This window comes from Sitophilus oryzae, unplaced genomic scaffold (assembly GCF_002938485.1).
Source record: "Sitophilus oryzae breed Bouriz unplaced genomic scaffold, Soryzae_2.0 scaffold_847_pilon_pilon, whole genome shotgun sequence".
NCBI lineage: Eukaryota > Metazoa > Arthropoda > Insecta > Coleoptera > Curculionidae > Sitophilus > Sitophilus oryzae.
The window spans coordinates 772128-797297 of NW_022147469.1; the positions used below are offsets into that span (position 1 = coordinate 772128).

Below are 25170 nucleotides of genomic sequence, written 5' to 3' on the forward strand. Positions count from 1 at the left end.
TTTAACTAAAAAAATATAAAAGTTATAGAGGTGAGCCACTTTTAAGACGCACCCGGTATATCATGACACAATTATTCTTTTGGTTAAAAATTTTTGACAATAAATAATTATACATGTCTAAAATTGACGAAATGCCATATCCTTTGTCACTATAAGTCTTTTATGTATGTTTGTCACTTTGTTAAATTTAAATTGTCAAAATGTTTAGAAAATCTATTTGTACATCATTTTTGTTTAGGAAAAGCTTTTTAAGGACTACTCCACAAAATTTCAAACACAATGTAGCCATTATCGGTGCATCTGGTGGTATTGGCCAGCCTCTGTCGCTTTTACTCAAACTAAATCCAAATATTGGCGAATTAAGGTTACACGATCTTAAGGATATTCCTGGTGAGTCGAACCAAAAGTCAATTAGTTATTTTAATTAGTTTAAAAAAACATTTTTGTCTCACTTTTGTTTTGTTTCAAAATTTGGAGAGTTTTCAATGTCCCGTCTCGAGTCGGTAAAGATCAAAGTGTCTACGTTTTGTCCGTATATTTTGCGACAAGTTGTCGGCGCAGTGTGGATGGCATATGCTGCCAATAGTAGGAGACCAGTGAAATCACACATGGTTAATAAAACTCATTCGCAACAACTAAACATTTGACTTTGTTATATTTTTTCGTTGTGGTATGGACAATTTTTCTCATGTTTGTCTTCTCAGAAGTCTCCGTTTTTTGTGACAAGTTTGTCTTGTTTTTGTCTCAAAATCGTGTTTATTTTTTGTCGCCTTGGTCTGGACCCGGCATTATAGTACGAGAGCTAGCATGCAACGTCGGGAAAACAAGTATTTTAAGAAAACTGGCTCTTTAATATATCGTTTACTATGCTCTCTGGGACAGCCTGCGGCCCGTCTGGCTGCCAGTGGACGTTGCGTTCCCTACTGCGCACCATAGACAAACAGAAAAATTAAAAGACTGCCAGAAGACATACGACGCGCAGGCAAATGTACCTGTAGCGCATCGACGCAAGTGCCGAAATATGTCCATCTAGCTATCTGTGTTTCGACACTAGTCCGTTAGTCTTAGCATATTCAGAAAGAACACGCTAACCTCCAGCGTTGCCAATTTGTGGGGAATTCCCCAAATTTTGGGGAATCCGGAGCCGATTGGGAGTTTTGTGGGGATTTTAGCAATAGGGGGCGAAAATAAGGGGAGTTTCAACATTTTATTGCTGATTGAAAATGGCGTAAAATTTTTAGCTTTAAAAACGGAGTGGGACGATATATCTTTCCCAACTTAAAAATTATAATCTGCTTTTTACTTGTGCTTCCCTTTGCAAATGCTTCAGTTGAAAGAAAATTTAGTGACCTCAAATTATTTAATGACTACTAGGGAAGGGATTAAAAACAAGGAGGTAATTTACAGTTTAATCTCTCTAACATATAATAAATATTGTATTTTATTAAAATTATTTTTTTTGTTAAAATAATCATATGGGGAATTTTTGGTGAACCGGGACATTTTTCTCCCCCAAATTGGCGAATTTAATTTAGATTTTTGGGTAGTTTAGAAAATTGACATTGGCAACGCCGCTAACCTCATTCTTTTGTTTGTTGTTTGTTCAAAAAGCGGCACGCGGCGTAGTACAAGGCTTGATCATTTTTAAGAAATTTTTGATTGTTAATTTTATTTTTCTGCAAACTAAACAGTTGTTTTTTATTAAAAAATAGCAGACAAAGGTAAGAAAGGTAATGTCCATGCCTAAGTTTTTATTTCACTGGCTATTCTTTCTAGAAATTATACCATCCAGCCCTCCTATTTAATTATTAAATGAAAGTGTGAAAGAGATATCAAGGGCTATTCTGTTAAAATATCATCCGACCAGTCTAGGCCCTGTTGTGAACCAGAAGGTCTGCTAAGTTGGATGTTGGATATAGAATGGAAGGAATATCATGGCCGAGAACAAGGCATAATTGTATGTCCATTGATGTAGGGGGGTAGGTTTGTTTCTAATAGGCAGTAAAACCAAAAATTCTACTGTGAATCTTCATATTCTAGGCCTGTAAAGGTAAATAATTCCTGGAGCCATCTCGAGGTATAGTACTCAAGTCGGAGCGAATCAATTGATAGCACGATGAAAAGAAATAATAGCCATCATAAAACTGTAAATATGTACATAACTAGTACAATGTAAGCTATTTAACTGTAAGTACAATGTAGCTAGATATTTAGTAGAATAGGGGTATTATAAATTAATACAAAATACAATAATTGGTCATTCTTTCCATTCCCATTCAATTCTTCCCCATTTAATCGTTTTCCCATTAAAAAGGAAAATTAAAATTAAGAGTGCCCTTAATAACCAAAAATAGTGAAATAAATGGAGATAGTCAAATTTTATATTAGCGTGTAAGAATAAAGGTGTAAAGGATTATAAATGCTGTATTTATATCCTTTAGTATCATGATAATATAAAATTTGAGTAGGTATCTCCATTTATATCATTGTTTTTGGTAAGTCTCCGTTTTTTGTGACAAGTTTGTCTTGTTTTTGTCTCAAAATCGTGTTTATTTTTTGTCGCCTTGGTCTGGACCCGGCATTATAGTACGAGAGCTAGCACGTCGGGAAAACAAGTATTTTAAGAAAACTGGCTCTTTAATATATCGTTTATTATGCTCTCTGGGACAGCCTGCGGCCCGTCTGGCTGCCGGTGAACGTTGCGTTCCCTACTGCGCACTGAAAGAAGATCCTATATTTTTATTAGTTCTTTAAATTCTAGTATTGAATATAAACCGAGCGAGTCTCCATAGCGCAGCGCGTAGAGGTTCTGCCTATCAAGAGAGAGGTATTGGTTTATAGAGCGCGTCAACAGCGAGGGTTTTTTAGCACTCAATAATAAGCTTTAGTTAATATGAGGTTATTTCAAATTATTAGAAATTAAAGTTTTTTCGTTATGTTGATGCTGTCTAAGAATTCCATAACTTTATTAATCTTCGAAATGTTAAAAGGCGCGAAAATGTTCTCAAAGGTAACAGCATTATAGAATCTAGACCTATGGGAGGCAACAGGTAAGCATTCAAAAAGAATTTGTCTCATTGACATTAAATTATTGCATAAGGTGCATTTCGGAGGGGGTTTATTTCTGATAATATATGATTTGGTAAGATATGAGTGTCCTGTGAGGGTTGTAACAACCTTACAAAAAGATCCGCGTTCAAGAGAATATATATACTCTGTTTTTTTTTTTTCTCAGGTAAGATTTCGACAGACGATGACAGAAGAAAAGCAGATGACGTCCCATACCAATCTATTTATTTTACTAAAAAAAGTTTCTAATAATTTTTAAGTTAACCATGGATGGGTTTAAATATAAATTCGTCATGCGTCGTCACTTGTTGTTTTTAACCAGTTTTATTGGTTTATTTCAAAAATGACAGATCGTATTTCAATTTTATTGGTTTGACGGAACGATGAACGACAAACGGACGCCGATGCGTATGAACTCGCCTTTAGATTTTTGACGTTTGTCAAAGTCTTGCCAAATTATAGGTTATAATTTTGTGACAACTTTTGTCAAATACCCTGCGTTTTGGAAGATGATGCATTTTGATTCGTGTTATTACGTGTGTTTTGTGTCTTTTGAAGTCAAGTGGAGGAAAAATCGAGTGAAAATTAACTGTAGAACCCAGAGCACAGTTTATGGTTAATACTCGCTGCCCAGGCAGAAAGTCTTATACAGATACACCAATAAAGTTACTATCAATAAAGTTCGTATACCATCTCGTCGTAGATAAGTGCATCTTGAATATGGTAGAAGGACCATACTAAACACATACTAAAAACTGGAGTAGCTGTAAAATATCGACATCACACGATAGGTAAATAATGGATTTTAGTACTGCAGAAAAATAATGTCAAAAGGTACTGGTTAAAAAAAATTAAGATTAAACTTAATTAATCAACCTGTGAGGTATAAAATTTGGTAAGTGTTATTATCAATAAAATAGTTTGTTTTATTTATGTTGTTTTATTTATCACTGCGGAATATTACATATTTGTATTTGTACATAAGTTATATTGATAAATATAATCATAAATGCGGGAAGTTTCATAAAGCTTGAAAGTAAGAAATAGTTCTTTTTTATATTTTTTGGTATGTGGTGTCTTGTTTTTGTTTGTTTTGTATTAACACATACCGTTTTTTATCAAATAAAATAACTCGATTACATTTTTTCAGTTATATACAGTATTTTTCACAATATTTTGAAGTTACTTGTCAGTCAAATTTTAAATACATATATTTATTTCCTGCTATGCGTTCCAGTTGCACCAACTTATTTCTTTGTAAAATAAAATAAACTACTTTGAAATTAAAATGACAGACACATCTATCACTGTCAAGGATCTTCTCGTTGGACAGACTATATTTAGATACAGATGAAGAAGTGGCATATGTGATCTAAGTTTATTAGTACCCTCAAGGATGTCCCATTCATTTTGAAGTATACTGAAGAACACTTTTTTGTGGAAATTTCTGAAATCGACCACGAATGGGGTTCCTTCAATATTATGTAAGAGGGTTGCCTCGTTAGCCAGTTTGTCTGCTCGGTCGTTACTAGCAATGTCAGAGAGTCCAGGAATCCACATAAAGTTAACATTGTAGTTTCTTTCAGTAAGTTTATATACTAGATCTCAAATGCTGCAGGTTAGAGAGTTTTTGGGGTTTGAAGAAGCAATACTGTTGAGGGAACTAAGTGAGTCAGATAGTATTAATGCTTCAATCGGTGGCATGCTCTGAATTTGGATAAGAGCCTGATAAATAGCTGTGAGTTCGGCTGTTAAAATTGCAAAGAAATTAGGTAGGTAATCTGATTTTTTTATTAGCAACCGGGCTGTAAAAAGCACAGCCAACACCTTGGTCAGATTTCGGGCCATCTGTGTAAAAACAAATATAGGCACAATATTTTTCGTCTAAGATTTGTATTAGACTAGTTTTGTAAAGATATTTGGATGTTTCAGATTTTTTTAATTTACAAAGTTCCATATTAACTGAAATAGGATCCTTCCATGTAGGGGGCAGTATGTCGGAAAAAGTGGATACTAGATATTAGCACAGTTTAAAGAATATAAAATATATCAGTTGACCCACTCTTCGCCCGTATCAAAATTCCTCCCACCGCTCCCAACGGATGTAGACTGACCCAAGTCTCAAGACAAGCTTGTAGACTTGGGTCAGTCTACATCCGTTGCTTGACGTGTACACAGCGTTCCAAGTTTATTCTAGTTTTGTTTTCGGCCCGACGCATAGGGTGAACCAAAAATAGTGTTTTAGTTGTTTTGTTCGAATTGTGAATAAAATTTCTACTAGAAATATTTGTGCAGTGGATGGTTCTGAAAGTAGAATGACAGACAATATATCGTTCTTTAGGTGCCCAAATGATGAAGGAAGGTATGTGTTTATATAGTATAGGATATTAAGTATATAATAATTAAAGTATTAGGCATATTAAGTATATTATAATTATGGAAACCTAACTATGAATAAATTGTTTTAAAAATATACATATAAATTAAGAAAAGATTTTACTCGGAATATGCACAAAATATTTATTTTTAACAATTAGTTTATTATTTTAGTAGATATTTTAGGGTAGTAGTAGATACTTTACTATTATGTTTTGGATTTTGCAGTATTTACCGGTTTGGCAAAGTGCATATTAAATTATTATTTAAGATATTTGCATTTTTTTAAATAGCATGTTTTACTTTTTAGATGTTTGTATTTAACTTTAACTACCTACCTGGAAAGTCCAAATTGTATCGTCATGTAATAAAAATACGTGCATACAACTTCTTCTGCTATTGACAAGTTTTTTAGAGTTTTTACTAAATTTTATGTAACAGTAAATATAACAATTGAGGAGTACGTGGGAAAAACGATGAGTAAATTATTTTGTTGGAAAATTAACATGAATAAATTAGTATTATAAGATAATGTACTTAACTAAAATCCGTTTTTTATTTCACATTTCAATTCATATCGTATTTATATTTGTAAACAATGAGATATGTTATTAAATAATAATAAGAAGAAAAATAAATATTGATCAATTATTAAAGACGCCTAAAACTGTTAATCAATAAAACTAGTAGTGTATTTTTATTTTTCTACTTGCTGTATTAAAATTCCTTAGTGTTTTTAGTTGATCCCTCGTATACAGCAAGCGTTCTGACTGATAACAACACCGACTGATAAAATAGCACTTCCGCTGCACCCGGTAAACGTACACATTTTTTGTCATCTCGAAGGGTCACGGGCCGCCTTTGAAGTCAAAATAACAATAGAATTCCTTAGAGTGGGTCAACTGATATATTTTATATTCTTTAAACTGTGATATCGTCCTATTGCTGCCAAAAGTCACTAACTAACATTTTTCCGAACAACCAAATTCAATCACTAACTATGTTTTGAATCGGAGAATCGATTGCAAAAGTCATTAACTGCGATTTCTGGCTATTTATGTTTTATTTTAATACCGAATAGTTACTAACTATAACATCTTTATGCAATGCAATTCTTCTTTAGACGCATTTTTCTCGGAAGTAATAAAAAGTAAGTTAGTGACTTTTGGCAGCAATGGGACGATATTAGGAATGCTTTGTTGGGAGGAAAATAGGTGGTATCTTATATTAATGGGGCGTTGGTATTTTAGATGAACAGTATACGTTTCAGTGTCTTGTAAGTCGAAGAACTTGCCATAGTCAATCAAAAAAGGCTTTGACTTAATGGATATTCCAAAATTAAGAGTATGGAGAATTCTCCTGATATGATACAAGGAAGAATATACAGATAAGGCATAAAGACTCTCCACCGGTGTGGTCTACCTATCAAGCGAGAAGTCAGAGTTCGAGACCGGGTCGGGGTAAAAACTTCTGGTAATTCAAAAAAAGCAAACATTTAATACTTTACTATCAGAATATAAACGAAAATAAAATAAAAAAGCTTTTGCCCTCGCGAATCCTCGCTTCGTAGTCCGAAACTCTACGCGCTGCGCTATAGAGACGAATTGTTCGAATTATATTCAATACTAGAATTAGGATTTTCTTCCGATGCGCAGTAGTTAAAGCAACGGGTATCGGCAGCCAGATGGACCGCATGCTGTTCCAGAGAGCACAGTAAAAGATATATCAAAGAGCCAGGGCTGGAACTCTGTAACTAAATAGCGATCGGTAGCGATAAAGAATACTGACCTTGGCCGTACAAACTAAACGGCAAGCGACAGTATTCTTCATCGCTACCGATCGCTATTTCGTTACAGAGTTCCACCCCAGCTTTCTTAAAATACTTTCTCGAAAACGTTGCTAGCTCTTTTTAAGTATTTCTGAAAATATCTTGTATTTATTATTTATACTGCTATACAATAGTCAGTAAATTTACCCCAACAAGGATATGATTATAATAAACTAGTGATACATGTCAACAAATAATTTTCGTTCTTGTTTCAAGGTGTTGCTGCGGACTTATCGCATATAGAAACAGCTGTTAGCGTTTCGCATGCCGACGGTAGAGATTACGGTTCAACTTTAAAAGGTGCTGATATTATAGTAGTTCCGGCAGGAATGCCCAGGAAGCCGGGAATGAAGCGCGAGGATTTGTTTAATACTAACGCACAAGTTGTTTACGATGTGGCAAAGGTAAATAATAGTTAACTTACAGAGAAAAAAACATAAAGTTATATAATATTATACTGAAGTATTTTAAGTCAATCTTTTTGTTTTTCGATAATAAATAATCTGGATAAGAGATCAATTTTAGAAAACCCAAAAATTGATATTTAATTCATAAAAAAAATCCAGAAACAGTTCATAGGTACCAAATATACTTTTAGTCATGTGATTAAGCTTGACCGGCACAGCGTTGCCCACTTTTGTATATTTTCTTTTAATCAAAATATTTTAGGAAAAAAAATAAATTAATTATAAATATATAAACAGTTACAGGATACAGAATACAGTAGAGTTGACCACTTATTAACTATGAAAATACTAATAGAACGAGCCAATGAATACAACGTCCCACTATATATTGCATTTGGCTTTTCATAGTATTGAGCACTGGGCAGTAAAAACTTCCTTAATAAATAGCAGGATAGACTACAGATACGCAGACTTAATAGCCAACATATATAGCGAAGCAACAACAACAATTAAAATCCACGAAGGAACAAAGCCAATTCGCATAGGAAGAGGTGTCAGACAGGGTAATACAATATCCCCTAAACTCTTTAACCAGGCATTAGAAGACGTTTTCAAAAATTTAGACTGGGAAGAAAAAGGTATCAAAATATGTGGACAACACTTGAATCACCTAAGATATGCGGATGTTATCGCCTTAATAACAGAAAAGAAAGAAGAACTGGTAGAAATGCTGGAAGAACTGGATACAGCAGCTAGAAGAATAGGCCTAAATATGAACTACACTGAAACTAAAATCATAACACACACAGATGAAAACATAACAACCAGAATAAACCAAGAAAAAATAGAACAAGTTGAAGAGTATATATATATCTGGGACAAATGATTAAACTGAAAAAAGAAAACCAAACAGCTAAAATAAAGAGACGAGTAAGACTGGCCTGGGCAGCATTTGGAAAATTAAGTTACATATTAAAAAACAATTGAATATATGGTGCGGAAAATAATTGAAGAATATGCTAAATGGGGTCTCACAGTAAATAAAGAAAAAACAAAATACCTTCCAATTGGAGCTAATACAGAAAATCTTATTTTGGACAATAATATGGAAATTAGGGCATGTGAAGATTACAGGTACCTGGGATCGATATTTACAGGAGATGGAACGGACGATAGAGAAATAAACAACAGAGTAATACAGGCACGAAGAGTTATCAGATGCATAAATGGCATTCTATGAAGCACTGAAATTACAAAAAAACAGGAAATATAATATATACGAGACACTAGTTAAAAGCATATTACTCTATGGATGTGAAACATGGCGACTCACTGAAAGGAATAAAAGGAAATTAGAGACAACAGAAATGGACGCGATTAGAAGAGCAATGAGAATTTCATGGAGGGATAAGATCAGAAATGAAGACATTAGACAACAGATGGGAATAGAGGGAACAATAGTAAATAATATAGAACAAAAACAATTAATATCGTACGGCCACGTTCAGAGAATGCACAATGAAAGAATTCCAAAACAAGTCATTCATTGGATACCACCTGGTAAACGAAAGAGAGGATGTCTCAAGAAAACATGGATGGAAGGAATAAGAAGGTCGATGAGCGAGAAAAATCTGACCGAAGATCAATGGGAAAATCGCACAGTGTGGAAGTTAGGCATCGGACAACGTGGTAGGACGTTCTGACCCGAATTTATATATATATTAAAAAACAAAAGATATCCACAGTACCTCAAAACCAAAATATATAATCAATGTGTACTCCGTGTACTTACTTACGGATCCCAGACCTGGACACTGACAAAATCAAATATGGATAAGGTAACAAAATCTCAAAGATCTATGGAAAGACAAATGCTACATATATAAGGCTGACAGATAGAAAAAGGAATGAGTGGATCAAAGGAAAAACTAAAGTAAGGGATGTTAGAAGTGAAGTAGCAAAATTAAAATGGAAGTTTGCCGGTCACAATGTCAGACAGAAGGATGATCGATGGAACAAATGCATCGTAAACTGGAGGCCCTGGGAGAATAGAGGAAGTAGAGGAAGACCCCAGATGAGATGGGCGGACAATCTGAGGAAACATGCAGGCACAAGATGGATGAACATGGCGACAGAGAGGGAAGAGTGGAAGAGATTGGGGGAGGCCTATGTCCAACGATGGACCGAAGAGGCTGAATAGATAGATAGATATAAACAGTTATTATTTATATAAACAAAACTCACCTTCTTAACAGCACTTAGGTGACATTACTACCACTTTACTGTAAAATATTCTAATAAAGTCAAAACTAAAGTGTCAAAACGAATGAAAATGTCAGGAAATAAATAAATAAATGCGGCAACGTGACATTTTTTACAGCAGAGGTACCACCTGAATCTCCAGCGCGAAATTTAAATTCCAGTTAGTCAGCACGGCGCCGAATATGTCCATGGTTGGCAACAATGAATTTAAAAATCGCGCCCTCGATTACGTAACTAAAAGTTTAATTAGTATCAAATATACAATGCTATGTCTAAAAAGCACTGTCTATTTTTCACTGATTTGATTTAGTTCAGTCATTGGGGATCAAAAACGGGGCCTGCTTGGAAAAACGTCCGGAAGTTTTGAAACTTTGCAGGTTTATAGGTTTTGGGGTCCCTAACTAAAATCCATAAAATGCACATTTTCAGACTTGCCGCCGGCGCACAGTAGGCGATATGTCCAAACCAAGTTGCAAAAAATAACATCCACAGTTAGCATTTATGGCAATAACATTAGATTGAAAACATATTAGTTAAGAGGAAACCACATAAAACTAACAAAAAAACATATTCGGAGTCTCTTTCGAGGGGCTGTAAAACGAACTTTGCGCAAAACCTACATTTTCAGTTAATTTGTGTCCAATAACTGCTTTTTTTCTACAATTTTTTAAATAGTAGGCGTGCATTCAGGTGACACAGTATTATAACAATTGAATCGGACGACCTTAGCTTACTGTCAATAATTATTGTAAAATTGTCATAACGTGTTTTACGTAGATTCCCGGTTGCGGTAAATTTAATATGAAGGTAAGTAAAAAAGCATCTTTTATTTTGATTTTTTGGATAAAAACTAGGTAAAGGTCAAAGTAGAACATAATCATTTATGGTTTTTTTGATAGTGGCATATATTCTATCTTAGAAAAGTTAAGTCAAAAAAATCGCAAAAAATCGCAACATTAAATTTATTGGAAGCGTAAGCCTCCATGCGTATGTGTATAGTAACATCCTTTATGTGGATAATTCTCATAAATTAATTGTTATAGTAGCTAGAGCTAGAGAAGAACTTGAAATATAAAGTTACGTAACTTTTCTCAAGATTTCCGAAGAAGTATGTCATAAATGTCAAATGACATTTTTTGACAAATTGACAAATTTTGACCGTACCTAATTTTTTAAATTAAATAAAATGGATTTTTCTTTCAGATTTAAAAATGTGCACTTCGTGACCATTGCTTCCAGCTGTTATAAAACAAAATATCAGTAAATAGTAGGTGGTAAAATAAAATTTAGATATTTTTAATAGGTATAAGTTCTGTTATTTTCTAAATCGTCATTGTTTAATTCTCAGAATATTGTTACTTATTTAAAATATAATAATAAAATATTGTTCACATATTGTCTGGTATTATTAGAGACCCAACTTATTCAAATGACAAACAGTCTTGAATAGAAGTTCGATTGGATTAGTATACTAGGGTTTTCTTTTATACATTGACACCCCCTTTATCTTTTTTATTTGACGTTTCCGAAAACTGTCTCAAATGAAAGTGGTTTTGAATAAATTTACCAAAAAAGTCTATTTCGCATATACAAAGTGCTTCAAAAAGTCGGGGCGTGGTTCAACTATCTTATTTCAAATTAGGTATAGGCTATGCTATAAAAATGTAGTTAGGATTTTTAGGAGAAAATAAAAATAAAATATAAAATTGGGTACTAATTTGAAATAAGAAAGTTGGGCCACAGACAGGATTTCTAAGGCACCCTGTATATGCAAAGAAGACTGTTTTTAAAAATGTATTCGAGACCATTAAACTTTTATTCAAGACACCTTTATCGAAAACGTCGAATAAAAAAGATACAGAGGATGTCAATATATAAAACAAACCCTGTATATGGCGGAGGAGTAATAATTGCTCAATATTTGTCTGTTTCATCTTGGCTCTGCCAAAAATCGTAAAATTTAGTGAAATGTAAAATATTCTTACCGCATTTTGGTAGCTGTATTAGTCAAAAGATGATTTTTCCATTTTATGAATCCCCTCCACCACCCCCAACCACTCCCAAGTCAGCCAAAACTAACAGGGTTCACGGCCTACGGGCATAGAATGTTTTTACCAAATTTGAATAAAATCGAACAAAAAAAGAAATTTTGCAACATACTTCTGGATTTTTGCCCACTGTGCGGCGCCGCCAAAATCGGTATTTTGTGAATATCTCAAAAACTATGCATTTTTCGCGAAAATTTGAGGAGAGTAAAATTAAAGAGAATAAAATTTCCTATAAAAAAGGTTTCATAATTTTTTTTCCGTAAAGTCAACCGTTTAGGCACAAAATCCCTGGAAATTTTACAATTTTGCGTAAAATATTATATATTATGTATAGTCGATTTTCCGAAATCAAATGTCGATTAGGGTTCACTAAAACTAGTTTTAGTTTAGTTTCTTCAATTTTGTCATGAAACAGTGGCGTATCATTAATTCGCTCATTAATTTATGAATAATTAATTGTCGTGCTGGACAGCATTCATTGCGAACTTACCACCAGGTTCAGCATTGGTCTGGTTGTACCAAAGATGCCGAAGAATGGGGTTGGAAGAAAACCAGAACGGGCATTACTCCAGTCACAACGTTGAAAGATCCAGCTCCAAAATCCTTGTTGGCATTTTTATCCTGTAAATGCAAAACCAACAACCATGGTAAAGCCTGCGAATGCAGAAAAGCAGGATTACAATGTTCAATGATTTGTGCATACTGCAATGGAACATCCTGTGACAACGTCACTGAAGTGTCACTCGACGAATCGGATGAAGAGGAGTTGGACTTGCCTGTAGATATTCCTCTGGCTGCTGAAGATGAAGAGTTTGGTTTGGTTGGACGTATTGAGAGACCACCCTGATGAGCCCAGCACAGCAGACACAATCGACTTTGACATCAATGAGCCAGATCCGTCGGGCTTGTGCAGATAAGTTAAAGTTTTTAATTTATCTAGTGGAGTACGCTTCCGGGGAGACAACGTTAAAATAAACGCGCCATATACTTTACCTCTTTGGTGGTGTGGAAACAAGTACACATTTTCAATAATTAAAATTAATTATTCATAAATTAATAAGCGAATTAATGATACGCCACTGTTTTATGACAAAATTGAAGAAACTAAACTAAAACTAGTTTTAGTGAACCCTAATCGACATTTGATTTCGGAAAATCGACCATACATAATATATCATATTTTACGCAAAATTGTAAAATTTCCAGGGATTTTGTGCCTAAACGGTTGACTTTAGCGAAAATTCTCATAAAACCTTTTTTATAGGAAATTTTATTCTCTTTAATTTTGCTCTCCTCAAATTTTCGCGAAAAACGCATAGTTTTCGAGATATTTACAAAATACCGATTTCGGGCGCCATTCCAGGCGACAAGTCTGGAAATGTGCATTTTATGGATTTTAGTTAGGGACCCCAAAACCTATAAACCTGCAAAGCTGCAAAACTTCCGGACTTTTTTCCAAGCAAAAATCCCCAATGACTGAACTAATTTGCCTGTAAATGAATAACTTTAACGTTTAAAATAAAATTTAAAGTTATATCTAGACATATAAAACAATAATAGGGTACTTTTGTTTTTATCTTTAAGTATTATACATATCAACATTTTTATTCAGTCAACACTCCAATCTTCAGATCAATACACTTTGCTTAAGGTATGTCTGATGTAAGAAGTTTATATCTGAAGTAAGATTACCGATGACTTACAAAATTTCTAAAGCAGGTCCTACACGATGCATCCAACATTGGTACCAACGTTGTAACTAACATTTGGCATAGATTTCAACAATATTGCAATTGACAAGTATACACGATATGGCAATTAGTGATGGGAATACCGGTTCCACATGAGTTACGTTACAGTAACGACCGTTCCAGAAAAATACCGCTATTCTGTAATCGACGTTCCGACTTCCACAGTGCCGAGGTCCTCACTTATGCAATATTTCTGGCATTGTTCCTGGCACTCCCAACCAGTGTTGTCAGGTTCTTACAATTGTACCAGCTGTTACAACCATTCGTGCCATGAACTTAGATAATGAACTTAATAGAACGCCTAAGGAGAGCGGTGTTTACTTTAAAGAAAATGGCCCTATATTTTTAAAAAATTTCGATGCTGAGAAGTACAAAAATAAAATAAGTTAGTTAAACTATAATTAGTTGCTTGCGAAATTGATTACCTGTCGCTATAATGCTTTAGTTCATTATATTGCGGGAAGTAGCATTATATTTTAATTTTTAAAGAAATCTCAAGGAATGACGTATTGTCTTTAACGGCTCATATTTATGTTGTATTGCAACATAATATATTATATACTTAATGTTAAAATCAAGAACAAAGTCCAAACCACTGTCAAAAAAATTCTTTATTTGTGACCGGTTTCGGCAATTCCAGCCATCATTAGGCCTTAAAAATAGATATAAGCAATAAAACTTATATAAATGTATAAAAGCAAATAACATTTTTATTTTATTTGCTTTTACGTTGCATCTTTCTAACAACGCTATTTTATACCATGCCTAGTACATACCAAAAATCGCTATTTCGAAAGTAACGTAGCGACGGGAGCACCAACGCCAGTAGTAACCGACCAAATCGCGACAGGCGAAAACGAAACCCTAGAAGCGCTCCAGCGACTGCTGGAACGAAGTAAGTCGCCGCCGAAGTCGAGCGTCGATAATCAGTTACAGCAGTACTTCTTCGCGACAGGGAACTACAACTCTAGGAGCGCGACGGCTGGAGCGAACACGTCCCGATCGAGATCGTACGGCGCTACGGACATACCATTTCCAGATACTAATGTTGGCGACCGACGAAATCGCGACGGCTGGAGCCAAACACGTCGCTATGCGGTTACTACGGTTCCAGCTAACTTCAAGAGCGATTATAAAGGTATGATTCCGAAGACGGCGACAGCGACAAGCGACCGCGACAGACAAAGGCGACAGTGTCGCTTATCGCTGTCGTCATATCATTGTCGATGTCGGCGACAATATGAGCGAGATCTACGATGAAGAGGTCGAAATATTATTGTTACTTGTTGCAAAGAAAAGAAGAAAACCCATTTTTCCTCAGTTTAAAACCAGACCTAGCGAAGGAAGTTATTCCTTACTCATAAAAAAAACATTTATTCAGCGATGAGACGACTTTTAGAAGCTATTGTCGCTTAAATATAAAAACAATTCAACTTTGTACTTAGTTTAATTGGTAACGAACTTCAACCTAAAACTAGTATCATAGAGAGTAGGATATTTACATACTAAATTAATTAATTTGTCTTCTTCCTCCCCGGTAAAATCAATTTTTGTCAAAAATCTGCGTGTGCATATGAATGACGACACTACAGTACTGGACAAATACCGGTAGCGTCGTCGGTCGCTTAGACGACATGTTGGATAAAAACTGTCGCGCGACACCTGTCGTCGGACTCCGACGTTACTCCATTTGATTCTAAAAGATCGATGGAGTCGCAACATAGTAACGACAGGTGTCGCTATCGCCTGTCGCGGTCGCTTGTCGCTGTCGCCGTCTTCGGAATCATACCTTAAATAATTTATTTGCAAATTATAAATCATTTATAATTTTGTCGTCATTATGATCGTCGTTCTTCAATAACAGGTTCCTGATTCGTTATTGAGCGCGACACGACGTTACAAAAAAATACCGCTCCAAAATCGCGTTACTCAAATACCGACACATCACGCTTTGCCCAAATCAATTGTGAGCTAAAAAAAAGTTGTATGTCATTATTTCTATACAATGTGTTTTTGCAGGGTATGGCAGAGCACAGTCCGGACGCAATTTTAATCATTATAACGAACCCCATCAACGCAGTCGTTCCAATCGCTTGCGAGGTGCTTAAAGACGCTGGGAAATTGAATCCCAGAAAGATATTCGGATGTTCCACGCTTGATTCGGTGCGAACTAATACCTTTGTAGCTGGAATAATAGGAGCCGATCCAAAAACTGTAAATATTCCTGTTATAGGTGGTCACTCTGGGATCACTATAATACCCCTAATTTCTAGGTGAGAAAAGTGCTATTATTTTTAAGCATTATAAAACCAACCTTTGTCCTTTGTGGGGGGTTCATTCTCTGCCTTGAAAAAATTCTTAGTTTCGAGTAATTAAATGTTTATTCACCGTGGGGAGGTTTAAAGTTTACGCTATATTCAAGTCGATAATTCTATACATATTAGCAGCGTTGCCAATCTTTGTGGAATTCCACAAAAAGTGTGGAATTCGTAATAATGTTGTGGAACGTTTGTGGAATAGAATAAATGTGGAATTTTGTGGAATTTTCGGAATTATTCTTTTTTTCCTTTTTTTCCCCTTATTTAGCTAATAGTAAAAAAAAATTAGAAGACTCATCATAATTTTACAGATTTCTGTAAAAAGAGCGTCGCCGTGGAGGTCAGCAGCTAGGTTCGGTATTTACAAATACGTTTAAATTACCTATACGGAGGGTACCGCTTAAATTCCTGTCCCGATGTTAAAGGATGACTATAGAATTTCAATGCATTTCCTACATAAGTCTATCCTTGTGTGGTAGGAGGTTTGACTAAACAAGGATGAACCTATGTCTTGAAACCATTCGACTTGATTTTCTGTCCTCCTTCAATACTGGGACATAATATCTCTCATTGCTCTTATGGGGAGGCCGCGGTATAGGTAGTTTAAACGTATTTGGGTATTTAGATCTGCAAGCAATCCAACGAAATTTTCGACATATCACACGTCACTATATTATGTAAAATCCCTTTAAGATCACGTGGTTTATATAAAAAAAATGTCGGATTGGTCGCAGACCTAAAGACCGAACCTGGGGCGCTATTCTGTAAAATTGTCGGTATCGGTAAGTTACGACAGCTCTCGATACGTATTTGTATATAGTAAAAATGTGTTAATTGTTGTTGTCATAGTTACCGATCGGTCCTATATCGGCAGATATCGTAAATTTGTACCGACGAAAATCGGTATCTCTACCGGTAACTATGACAACAACAATCAACACGACGCTCATTGGCCGTACGTACCGATAGCTGTCGGTAACTTGCCGATACCGACGATTGTACAGAATAGCGCCCCTGGCTAGTGATTGTGGAATTTTGTGGAATTTGGGTATGTTCGCCGTGGAATATAAGTTTGGACCATTGGCAACGCTGCATATTAGATAGTTTCTTTGATTGTGGTAGACAAAGATTTAGTATTGTTACCAGTGTGGCGTAGTCAGGCCCAGTATGCGACCCCAGAGTCGAATGTAGAAGAGAGATAATGTAGAATATTTAGGAGGGGGTTCTGTGTCAACATAGATTCTCAGGACTTTGACAAAAGACAGTATTTGAGACTGCTCCACAAAGGCCAGCTCTCCATCTCTGACATCAGCAGTACCAAAGTTTATGGCACGAACGGTTGTCGTCTCGGCGCACTCAGTGATGAGGTATTCTGGTGTTTCCCCATTTTCCCTACAGAATCTGCATTCGCCGTTGTTCCTCCACTTCAATCTACTGAGATATTCGTTGAGGAAACAATGTCCTGTTAGAAACCCCGTGACAATCCGAAGATTGTTCTTAAGTTCTTGTTCCGTATTATCGCATGTTCTTGAGTTCCGGTTTAAATTTGTGTTTCCTCTTGGAAAGCGGAACTGGTTCTGGTCCAGTTAGTGGTGTGTTCGCTCTTTTTCTAGCTAGTTTGCTTTTTCATTACATTCTATCCCTTGGTAAGCGGGCATCCAGAGTAGGAGGACTTTATTTTCTTAGACTAATTTGTTCAGCTTCTCTACACATTCTTTGACCAACTTCGAATTGATGGTTACTGAGTTGATCGCTTTTCGTGCGCTATTTCCTGTTCTCGATAGTTCATATCTAGGATAAATTGTAAGCATCTTTCGATAGCGTAGATTTCTACCTGAAGGATGTTGTGATGTTCGATTGTGTTTTTCGGTCCAAAATCTGCTTTTATTTTGAAAGCAGCAGTATACCACGTTATGATTTGGTCTTTTACAAGCTGAGCAAACGTTTCTTTCTTCCAATCCTTTTAATTGCTCAATACTACAGTGAGGTGTGTTTTTCAAAGTTGTACAGGGTATCCCATTTTGGTTGAAATCATACGGTATCTCCGTTATTAGTGAAGATAGGAGGGTGCGGTTTGCACAAACCTGTTTAATAAGTACACTTACCTTTACACTTGAAATCTCTGTAATAGGTTCATTTGAGCGAAACGTTGCGTTATGTAGATTAGGCGTTTTTAAGGACTTTTTGACTCCCTCCCAGTGGCGCAACTAGGAGGACTAGGAGGGCTTGTTATGGTTGTTTTCACGTAATTAATGAACGCTGAGTAAAATTAAATAAAGACAATGAAAGTTCGAAATTCTTTAAGTAGGTATCATGGCAAATAGTACTCTAGCCATCTTTGACGCCGATTTTTTTATCGTACGGTATTTCATGATAATTATTCATACTACACAAATAGTATATTATGGAACGAGCAATTTATGCTAGCCATTATTAACGCAGGGTGACGTTTGCGCAAGTCACTCGTGTGAATAATGGCTATAAATTGCGAGTTGAATACTATATATAATGTTAATCTTACTATTAATTCTTGTATTCATGTTTTAGGGGAAAATGTCACTACCTACTTAAAATTTGGCAATTTCAAACGTCAAAATTAACTAAAAGATAATAAAAACGTCAATATCATCAGTTGCTATGCATCGAGAGTCGCAGTCATCTCGAACTATTCTATTTTCAAATATTTGGGAAGTTTATTATTAGATGTGTTTTACGACATACCTGTATAGTAGTACTTTTTTCTACCACCTTTAGTAAAATAAATTTGTTGAAAAATGATAGATCGTACAACCAGCAGCTGACTTTTTGTTGTTTTGTGTAACTAAAGTTGGTAATTTGTGTTTTATTTATCGTTATATATGTATTTGAATTTTATTGATGCTGCTTCAAGTTTTTTGCTACCAACTTTAGTTGAGTACAGTTGTTGGAGAACGATAAATTGGAGTAGCAGCATCTGACTTTCTGTTGTTTTGTGTAACTAAAGTTGGTAATTTATGTTTTATTTAAAGTTATAGATATATGTATTTGAATTTCATTGATATTATTTCAAGTTCTTTGCATGAAAATATCGTACCAACATTCTTTAGTCAATCAGGAGATTGATAACTAAATATACTAATAACACGGATTTGGAAAAAACGAATTTATGCCTTTAGCAATCCTCCAGCCTAGAAAGTTTTTATAGGCAGACATGTAATAATTCTTAGACTTTTGTGGTAGCAATCCAAGACTTGTTAATTTGGCCGCCTCTGCTATCTCTGGTGGCGTACAAAACTCATTATCACTCTCATAATTCATTTTTTGATTTTAAACGAGTTCTTGATATGCCACTTAATAATCACCACCTACTGAACATTTGACAATTTTAAACGCACAATTAATAAAAAGAAAAGATAAGAAAAACGTCAAATCATCCACGCCGCGCATCGGGATAGTGATGGGCAAAACTGTTATTTTTAGATAACAGTTGAAACTGTAATAGTTATTTATAAAAAACAGCTTAAAATAACAGCTTAAAAATAAGAGGTTTCTTTATTTTACTGCTAAATATCTGAAAGAGTATGAGGCGGTCACCGCCAGGCGTATTAACGCAGTTGCAAGTTGCAAAAATGACGTGCTCGGTGGTAGTATTTCCAGGGTGTCATAACATTTCTGAATATCGATTGTTATCTAAAATACCTCTCTAAAAACGGTGGTTGTTTACAAATAAGCGCTGTTTTACAAATTGCGATATAAAAAAGCCAAAATGCCGTCACTCGTCTATACCTATACATTCCGATCTACCTACGCTCTGCCTCTCGATCCGCGTAGATCCCGAATTGCGTAGCAGTGTACAGGGTGCATCTCACTCGACGGGCGAGAAGCTCTTAGTTATGATTTTACCATTTGCGGTCAAAAAATAGCAATATAAGAAAATGTGTAGTATATTCTTCATCAGTAAACCAACTACACACTAGAGTTCGAATTAATTTTACACTTAAACTAGCGTGTACCCGCGACTTCGTTCGCGTCGAATTATTAATTTATAATGGTGATATAGAGCAAAGCAAGAATTTCCATTAACATATAAACTGGATAAAATTTTCTCACATTTGCCAAAAATAAGCTTTAAACGTCGAGCAGATTAAGCAGAATCGTGGTTAATCAATTACTCAACTTTTTGGAACACCCTGTATGATTTTTAAAAAAAAATCAAAATATGTAAAAAAACAAAATAAATTATGCGTGTCCAAGCGTTTTCCCCAAAGACTAACCGTTCTTTAAATAACAAATATTGTAATATTTGAGGGGCGTTTTCACCCTCTTGGAATTTGAGATTCGAGAAACCCCTCCTTATCGAACATCTACACCCCACAGTCAATCCGTTTACCAAAAATCAACTTTAAACATCAAGCAGTTTAAGCAGAATCATGATTACTGAATGGTCATATTTTATGAAACACCCTGTATATATTTTTTAAAAATCTTAAAATATATAAAACAACAAAATAAAATATACGTGTTTAAGAGTTTTTTCGAAAAACTCACCAGTTTTTAAATAAAAAATATTCTAATATTTGAGGGTGGTTTCATCCCCTTAGAATTTGAGTTTCGAAAAATCCCTTCTTATCACCGTAAAGTCAATCCGTTTTCCAAAGATCAGCTTTTTACGTCAAGGACTTTAAGCAGGATCGTGATTAATCAATGACCAGATTTTTCGAAACACCATTTTTATACATTTTTAAAAAATCTTAAAATATTATTCCGAAACTTTTTCAGAATAAATAAATGTCTAAATATTGAAACTTAATAACCAAGTACTGAAACATACAGCGCCATAATATCTCGACCTCCGCCCGTTATGCCCGTAACAGGTTGAAAAACAATGTATCTAAAACAACTGATGCGTTATTCTCCAACCTGTTTCGAACCTCCATCGACAATCGACCAATGCAGCAGCGTTACCTTCCCACTCCGATTATCTCGACCGCCGCTCTGTTATGCTCGTAACAGTTTAAAGAACAACGTAGCTAAAACAGCTGATGCGTTATTTTCCAACCCGTTGCGAGCCTCCATCGACAATCGACCGATGCAGCAGCGTTCCTTTCCCACTCCTGTTATCTCGACCGCCAGGCGTTATGCCCGCAACTGTTTCAAAAAAGCTGCTTCTTTTATATCCTATTATTTTTAAGCTGTTGTAAGCCCAACACGCCGCGCCGCGCCGTAGCGCATACCCCACTCCGTTGTCCGTTGTATCTCGCCGCCTGTATCGATGGTTGTCGAAATAACATGTTTTCCATCCATACTAATGATGGGAATAATCGAATAATTAGTAATAATTCATATTTCACAATCGAATTAATAATTCGAATTATTTAGTAGTATTATAAATTTAACCTAAAAATAAATTCGTCCCAGCTAGTGCTCGTCTAGGGGCTATTTTAAACAAATTCTGAACCATTGCCATACCTATATTCTATCACTGAATAAAAAATATAAAAAAAATCTTTATTCAATGTATTCTATTAACTGTGCTGAAGCCGTTTAATAAATTAAAGCATAATTTAAAGTTTTAAATTTAAAAGTGCCGAGTTTATGATTGTTTCAATTCCTATTGAAAAGCTCATATCTAAGCTTCTTCTAAAACGATATAAGTATATCCTTGTTTACGTGCGGTTCGTATTTCTTTTTATTTTATCAGTTGCAATCAATAATTATTTAGATAAAAGAAGAAAATTAATTTTAGTGTTCGGCAGGTGTTCGGTGAAATTTGGGTGAGATGGAAATGAACCAAATAATAGTAGTATTCTTTCGTTCTGAACAAAATCAAAATTTTCACTTAAACTGATTTATTCCTACGTGGTATAGGAAATAACAATGATTTCTGGATTTTTCTATATCGGATCGTTCCTTTCTTTGTCGATTCCCTTTATAAATCAGTTTAAGTGAAAATTTTCAGTTCGTTCCGAACGAAAGAATACTACTAATAGTACTATACTAATTACTAATATTCGTATTCGTCCATAAGAGCAATAAGAGGTTATGTTTTATGTTCATTTGTAATTCGGGTTCGGAAAACTACATGTTACTTTTAAAAACTACATAAGCTACATTACATGTAGTTAATGTAGTTTATGTAGAGGGTGTAGTTTATGTAACCTATGTCAAATATCAAAGGTTTGAAGTGAGGTTATAATAAGTTGAAGCTTTAAAAACACATAATGAATTTAAGAAAACAGAAGAAATATGGCTTTAAATTTAATATTTACATCATATTATCTCTATTACACCTCATACAAATGAAAATTAATCATAATATCAATACATAGTTTATTAACGTAGTTTTCATGTAGTTAATGTACGGGAAAAGACGTAGTTTTTGAAGAAAAACTACTCGTAGTTAATCATGTAAATTACGTCTTAGTTTTTATCTCGATTATATCGAAAAAGATAATTCGAATTAGTTAGTTTTAATTTACTATCGAATTAGTCGTATTATTTAATTCGAATTTTCCCAACACTAATCCATACTAGTTGTTTTTTGGAATTGCTTCGAGCAGCATCGAATTTCGTGGCGGTGTAGAGCGCCGACTTCGTTTAACGAACAGTCGATCTCTGCGTGTTGTTATTTTATATCTGTTATTTTTTAAAAGTAGTAACGGTTGCGTTATGTTATTTCTAAATAATTGTTATAAAATAACAGATATAATAACCCATCACTACTCTGTTGCAACTTGTTTAATGCGTTCATGTGTCGGCGGTACGGCACCCAGGTTTCGCTCCCATATAACATGGTGGGGATTATAATTGCTCGGTACACTGCATGTTTCGTTTTTGTACTCAAGTCATGATTGTAGAAAACCCTGTCTTTTAATTTCCAGAATGCTCTTGAGGCGCTGCTAATCCTGTGCAGAATTTCAGAGTCAATATTGGCCTTTTCCGAAATCAAACTGCCGAGGTAATTGAATTCCTTGATTTTGATTGATTTTTATAGCGTTGTTGTGATCTTCCGGGGGAGTGCACATGACTTTAGTTTTGTCGATGTTTAGCTTAAGGCCCAAAGCCTCGTATGCCCAGGTATTATCGGGATGTTGTGAGTGTCACGTTGGCATAACAACAAATGTAAAGTAAATGCAAATTGTGATTTATTATAATTCACTGTTATCAGCTGTTATATACCACTCTATTACAAATATGGGCACCATATTCCTTCAGCTAGGAAGTAGAATATTGATTTATTATAAAGTGGTCGTGAACAAACATATTTATATTTACAGATCAACCCCCCCAGCATGCATCGAAGGTGAACAACTAAGCAAACTAATAACAAGAGTCCAAGACGCCGGTACCGAAGTGGTGAAAGCCAAGGCAGGCAAAGGGTCAGCAACCTTATCCATGGCCTACGCCGCCTCCCGCCTAACCTTCTCCATGTTGCGAGCCCTGGATGGCGAAGCCAACATCGTGGAATCGGCTTACGTATTAAGCGACGTGGTACCGGAAGTGAAGTACTTTGCAACGCCGCTCGTGCTGGGGAAATGCGGCATCGAGAAAAACCTGGGGCTGGGAAAGCTGTCCGACGCCGAACAGAAGATGGTTTGCGAGGCCCTGGAACCGCTGAAGAAAGAAATCGCCAAGGGGGAGAAGTTTGTGCAAGACCAGAAGTGTGGTGGAAAGAAAAAATGAAAATGGTGTATGAAATGTTTAAAAAAAGTCTTGTCAAAATTATGTTAGTGTAAAGTAAAGGTGGTATATTAAACTAACTGCAGTTTCAAAATTTTAATCCAACATTTTTGGCTAAATAATTGTTTAGTTAACACCTTTTAGTACTCCCATTGTCTTTATTTATTTTAACTTACACGTTTCGGTCAGATGTATCACTAACCGTTATCAAGTGTAAACTATCAAGTGTAAAAATCAAAACAAAATCTCTGCTGAGAAACATTGCGAAACAACATTTTTGACACATATACAGGGTGCGTCTCAAAAGTGGCTCACCCCTATAACTTTTTTATCTTTTCAGATAAAAAAAACGAGATTTAGTATGTTAGTATATGTCATAAATTAGGATTGATTGACGTATTCAATTGTTTTCTGTCACTTCCTGTTTCACCGGAAATGACTACAACTTTTGATTTTTAAATGGCACCTTCGGTATCTTTTTACATTATTCGATAAAAAATAACATTCTAAATAGAATGACATTTTTGCCTAAAACAAAATTGAATTTTAAATTTCAATCTAGAGTGCCATGGCTGTGTTCAAAACACTGATTTTTAATCAAGGAGTCTTGGAAAAATAGATTTGATCGTCTAATATTATTCGTGTCTTGTCCTGGCCGTTTTAAAGATGCACAAATCGTATTTTTAATCATATCTCAATTTTTCAAATGGAACGAGGGCGGCTCATTAGCATATTTCGAAAAAGCATTTTTTTACGAATAATTTGGTACCACACACTTGGTATTTCGAGTCAAATTGTCGTTACGAATCGCATGTTACAATTCCAAATAAACCATATTCGAAAATGTCAAAAGTTGACATATGATATGTTACATCATATACGTTACATATATATTCAGAGTGTCATTTTCTATCGAATAAAGCAACAAAATACCGAGGGTGCCATTTAAAAATCAAAAGTTTTAGTCATTTCCGGTGAATCAGGAAGTGACAGAAAACCACTGAATACGTCAATCAATCCTAATTTATGTCATATATACCAGATCTCGATTTTTTATTTGAAAAAATAAAAAAGTTATAGGGGGAGCCACTTTTAAGACGCACCCTGTATTTCGTAACATAAATCGCTTTTTATTTCGAAACATTTTACCAAAATATAGTTTTACTACATAAGCTATAACAATAAAGACCTTAGTGTCACATATTTTTCGAATCTTTTAAGAAACTGATGTGGCTCACGTTTACAGATTTCGTACCCGTTTTGTGCCTGAACAGTTTCCATAATTTATTTGATATTCTGTCAAATGTGAGAACATAACCTTACTTGATTGTTTGGATTTTGTTGTGGATTTTGTTTTACAGTTTTTGCATTTAAGCATTCTTCAAGTTTTTATAGTACTATAATTAAAAAAGCAGAAGGAAGTTACTCAATTTTACCTTCAATGACCAGCCT

The 25170-nt window shown here is 35.0% G+C and overlaps 1 protein-coding gene and 1 long non-coding RNA gene across 2 annotated transcripts; both read left to right on the plus strand.

Moving 5' to 3' along the window:
- Positions 1-150: 150 nt before the first annotated feature.
- On the plus strand, positions 151-23798 carry LOC115889789 (malate dehydrogenase, mitochondrial-like). The gene is made up of 4 exons (XM_030909871.1): positions 151-390; positions 7490-7677; positions 15761-16014; positions 23316-23798. The coding sequence occupies exons 1-4, from the start codon at positions 201-203 to the stop codon at positions 23719-23721; spliced, it is 1038 nt and encodes a 345-aa protein (XP_030765731.1). The 5' UTR covers positions 151-200; the 3' UTR covers positions 23722-23798.
- On the plus strand, positions 1945-2123 carry LOC115889790. Its single transcript, XR_004051504.1, has 2 exons — positions 1945-1979; positions 2041-2123. It is a non-coding gene; the product is annotated as an uncharacterized LOC115889790 (long non-coding RNA).
- Positions 23799-25170: the final 1372 nt, after the last annotated feature.

Coding starts and splice junctions, on each gene's coding strand:
- LOC115889789 (XM_030909871.1), top strand. CDS start 201: ATGTTTAGAAAATCTATTTGTACATCATTTTTGTTTAGGAAAAGCTTT. Junction 391..7,489: donor CGATCTTAAGGATATTCCTG/GTGAGTCGAACC, acceptor TCTTGTTTCAAG/GTGTTGCTGCGGACTTATCG. Junction 7,678..15,760: donor TTGTTTACGATGTGGCAAAG/GTAAATAATAGT, acceptor GTGTTTTTGCAG/GGTATGGCAGAGCACAGTCC.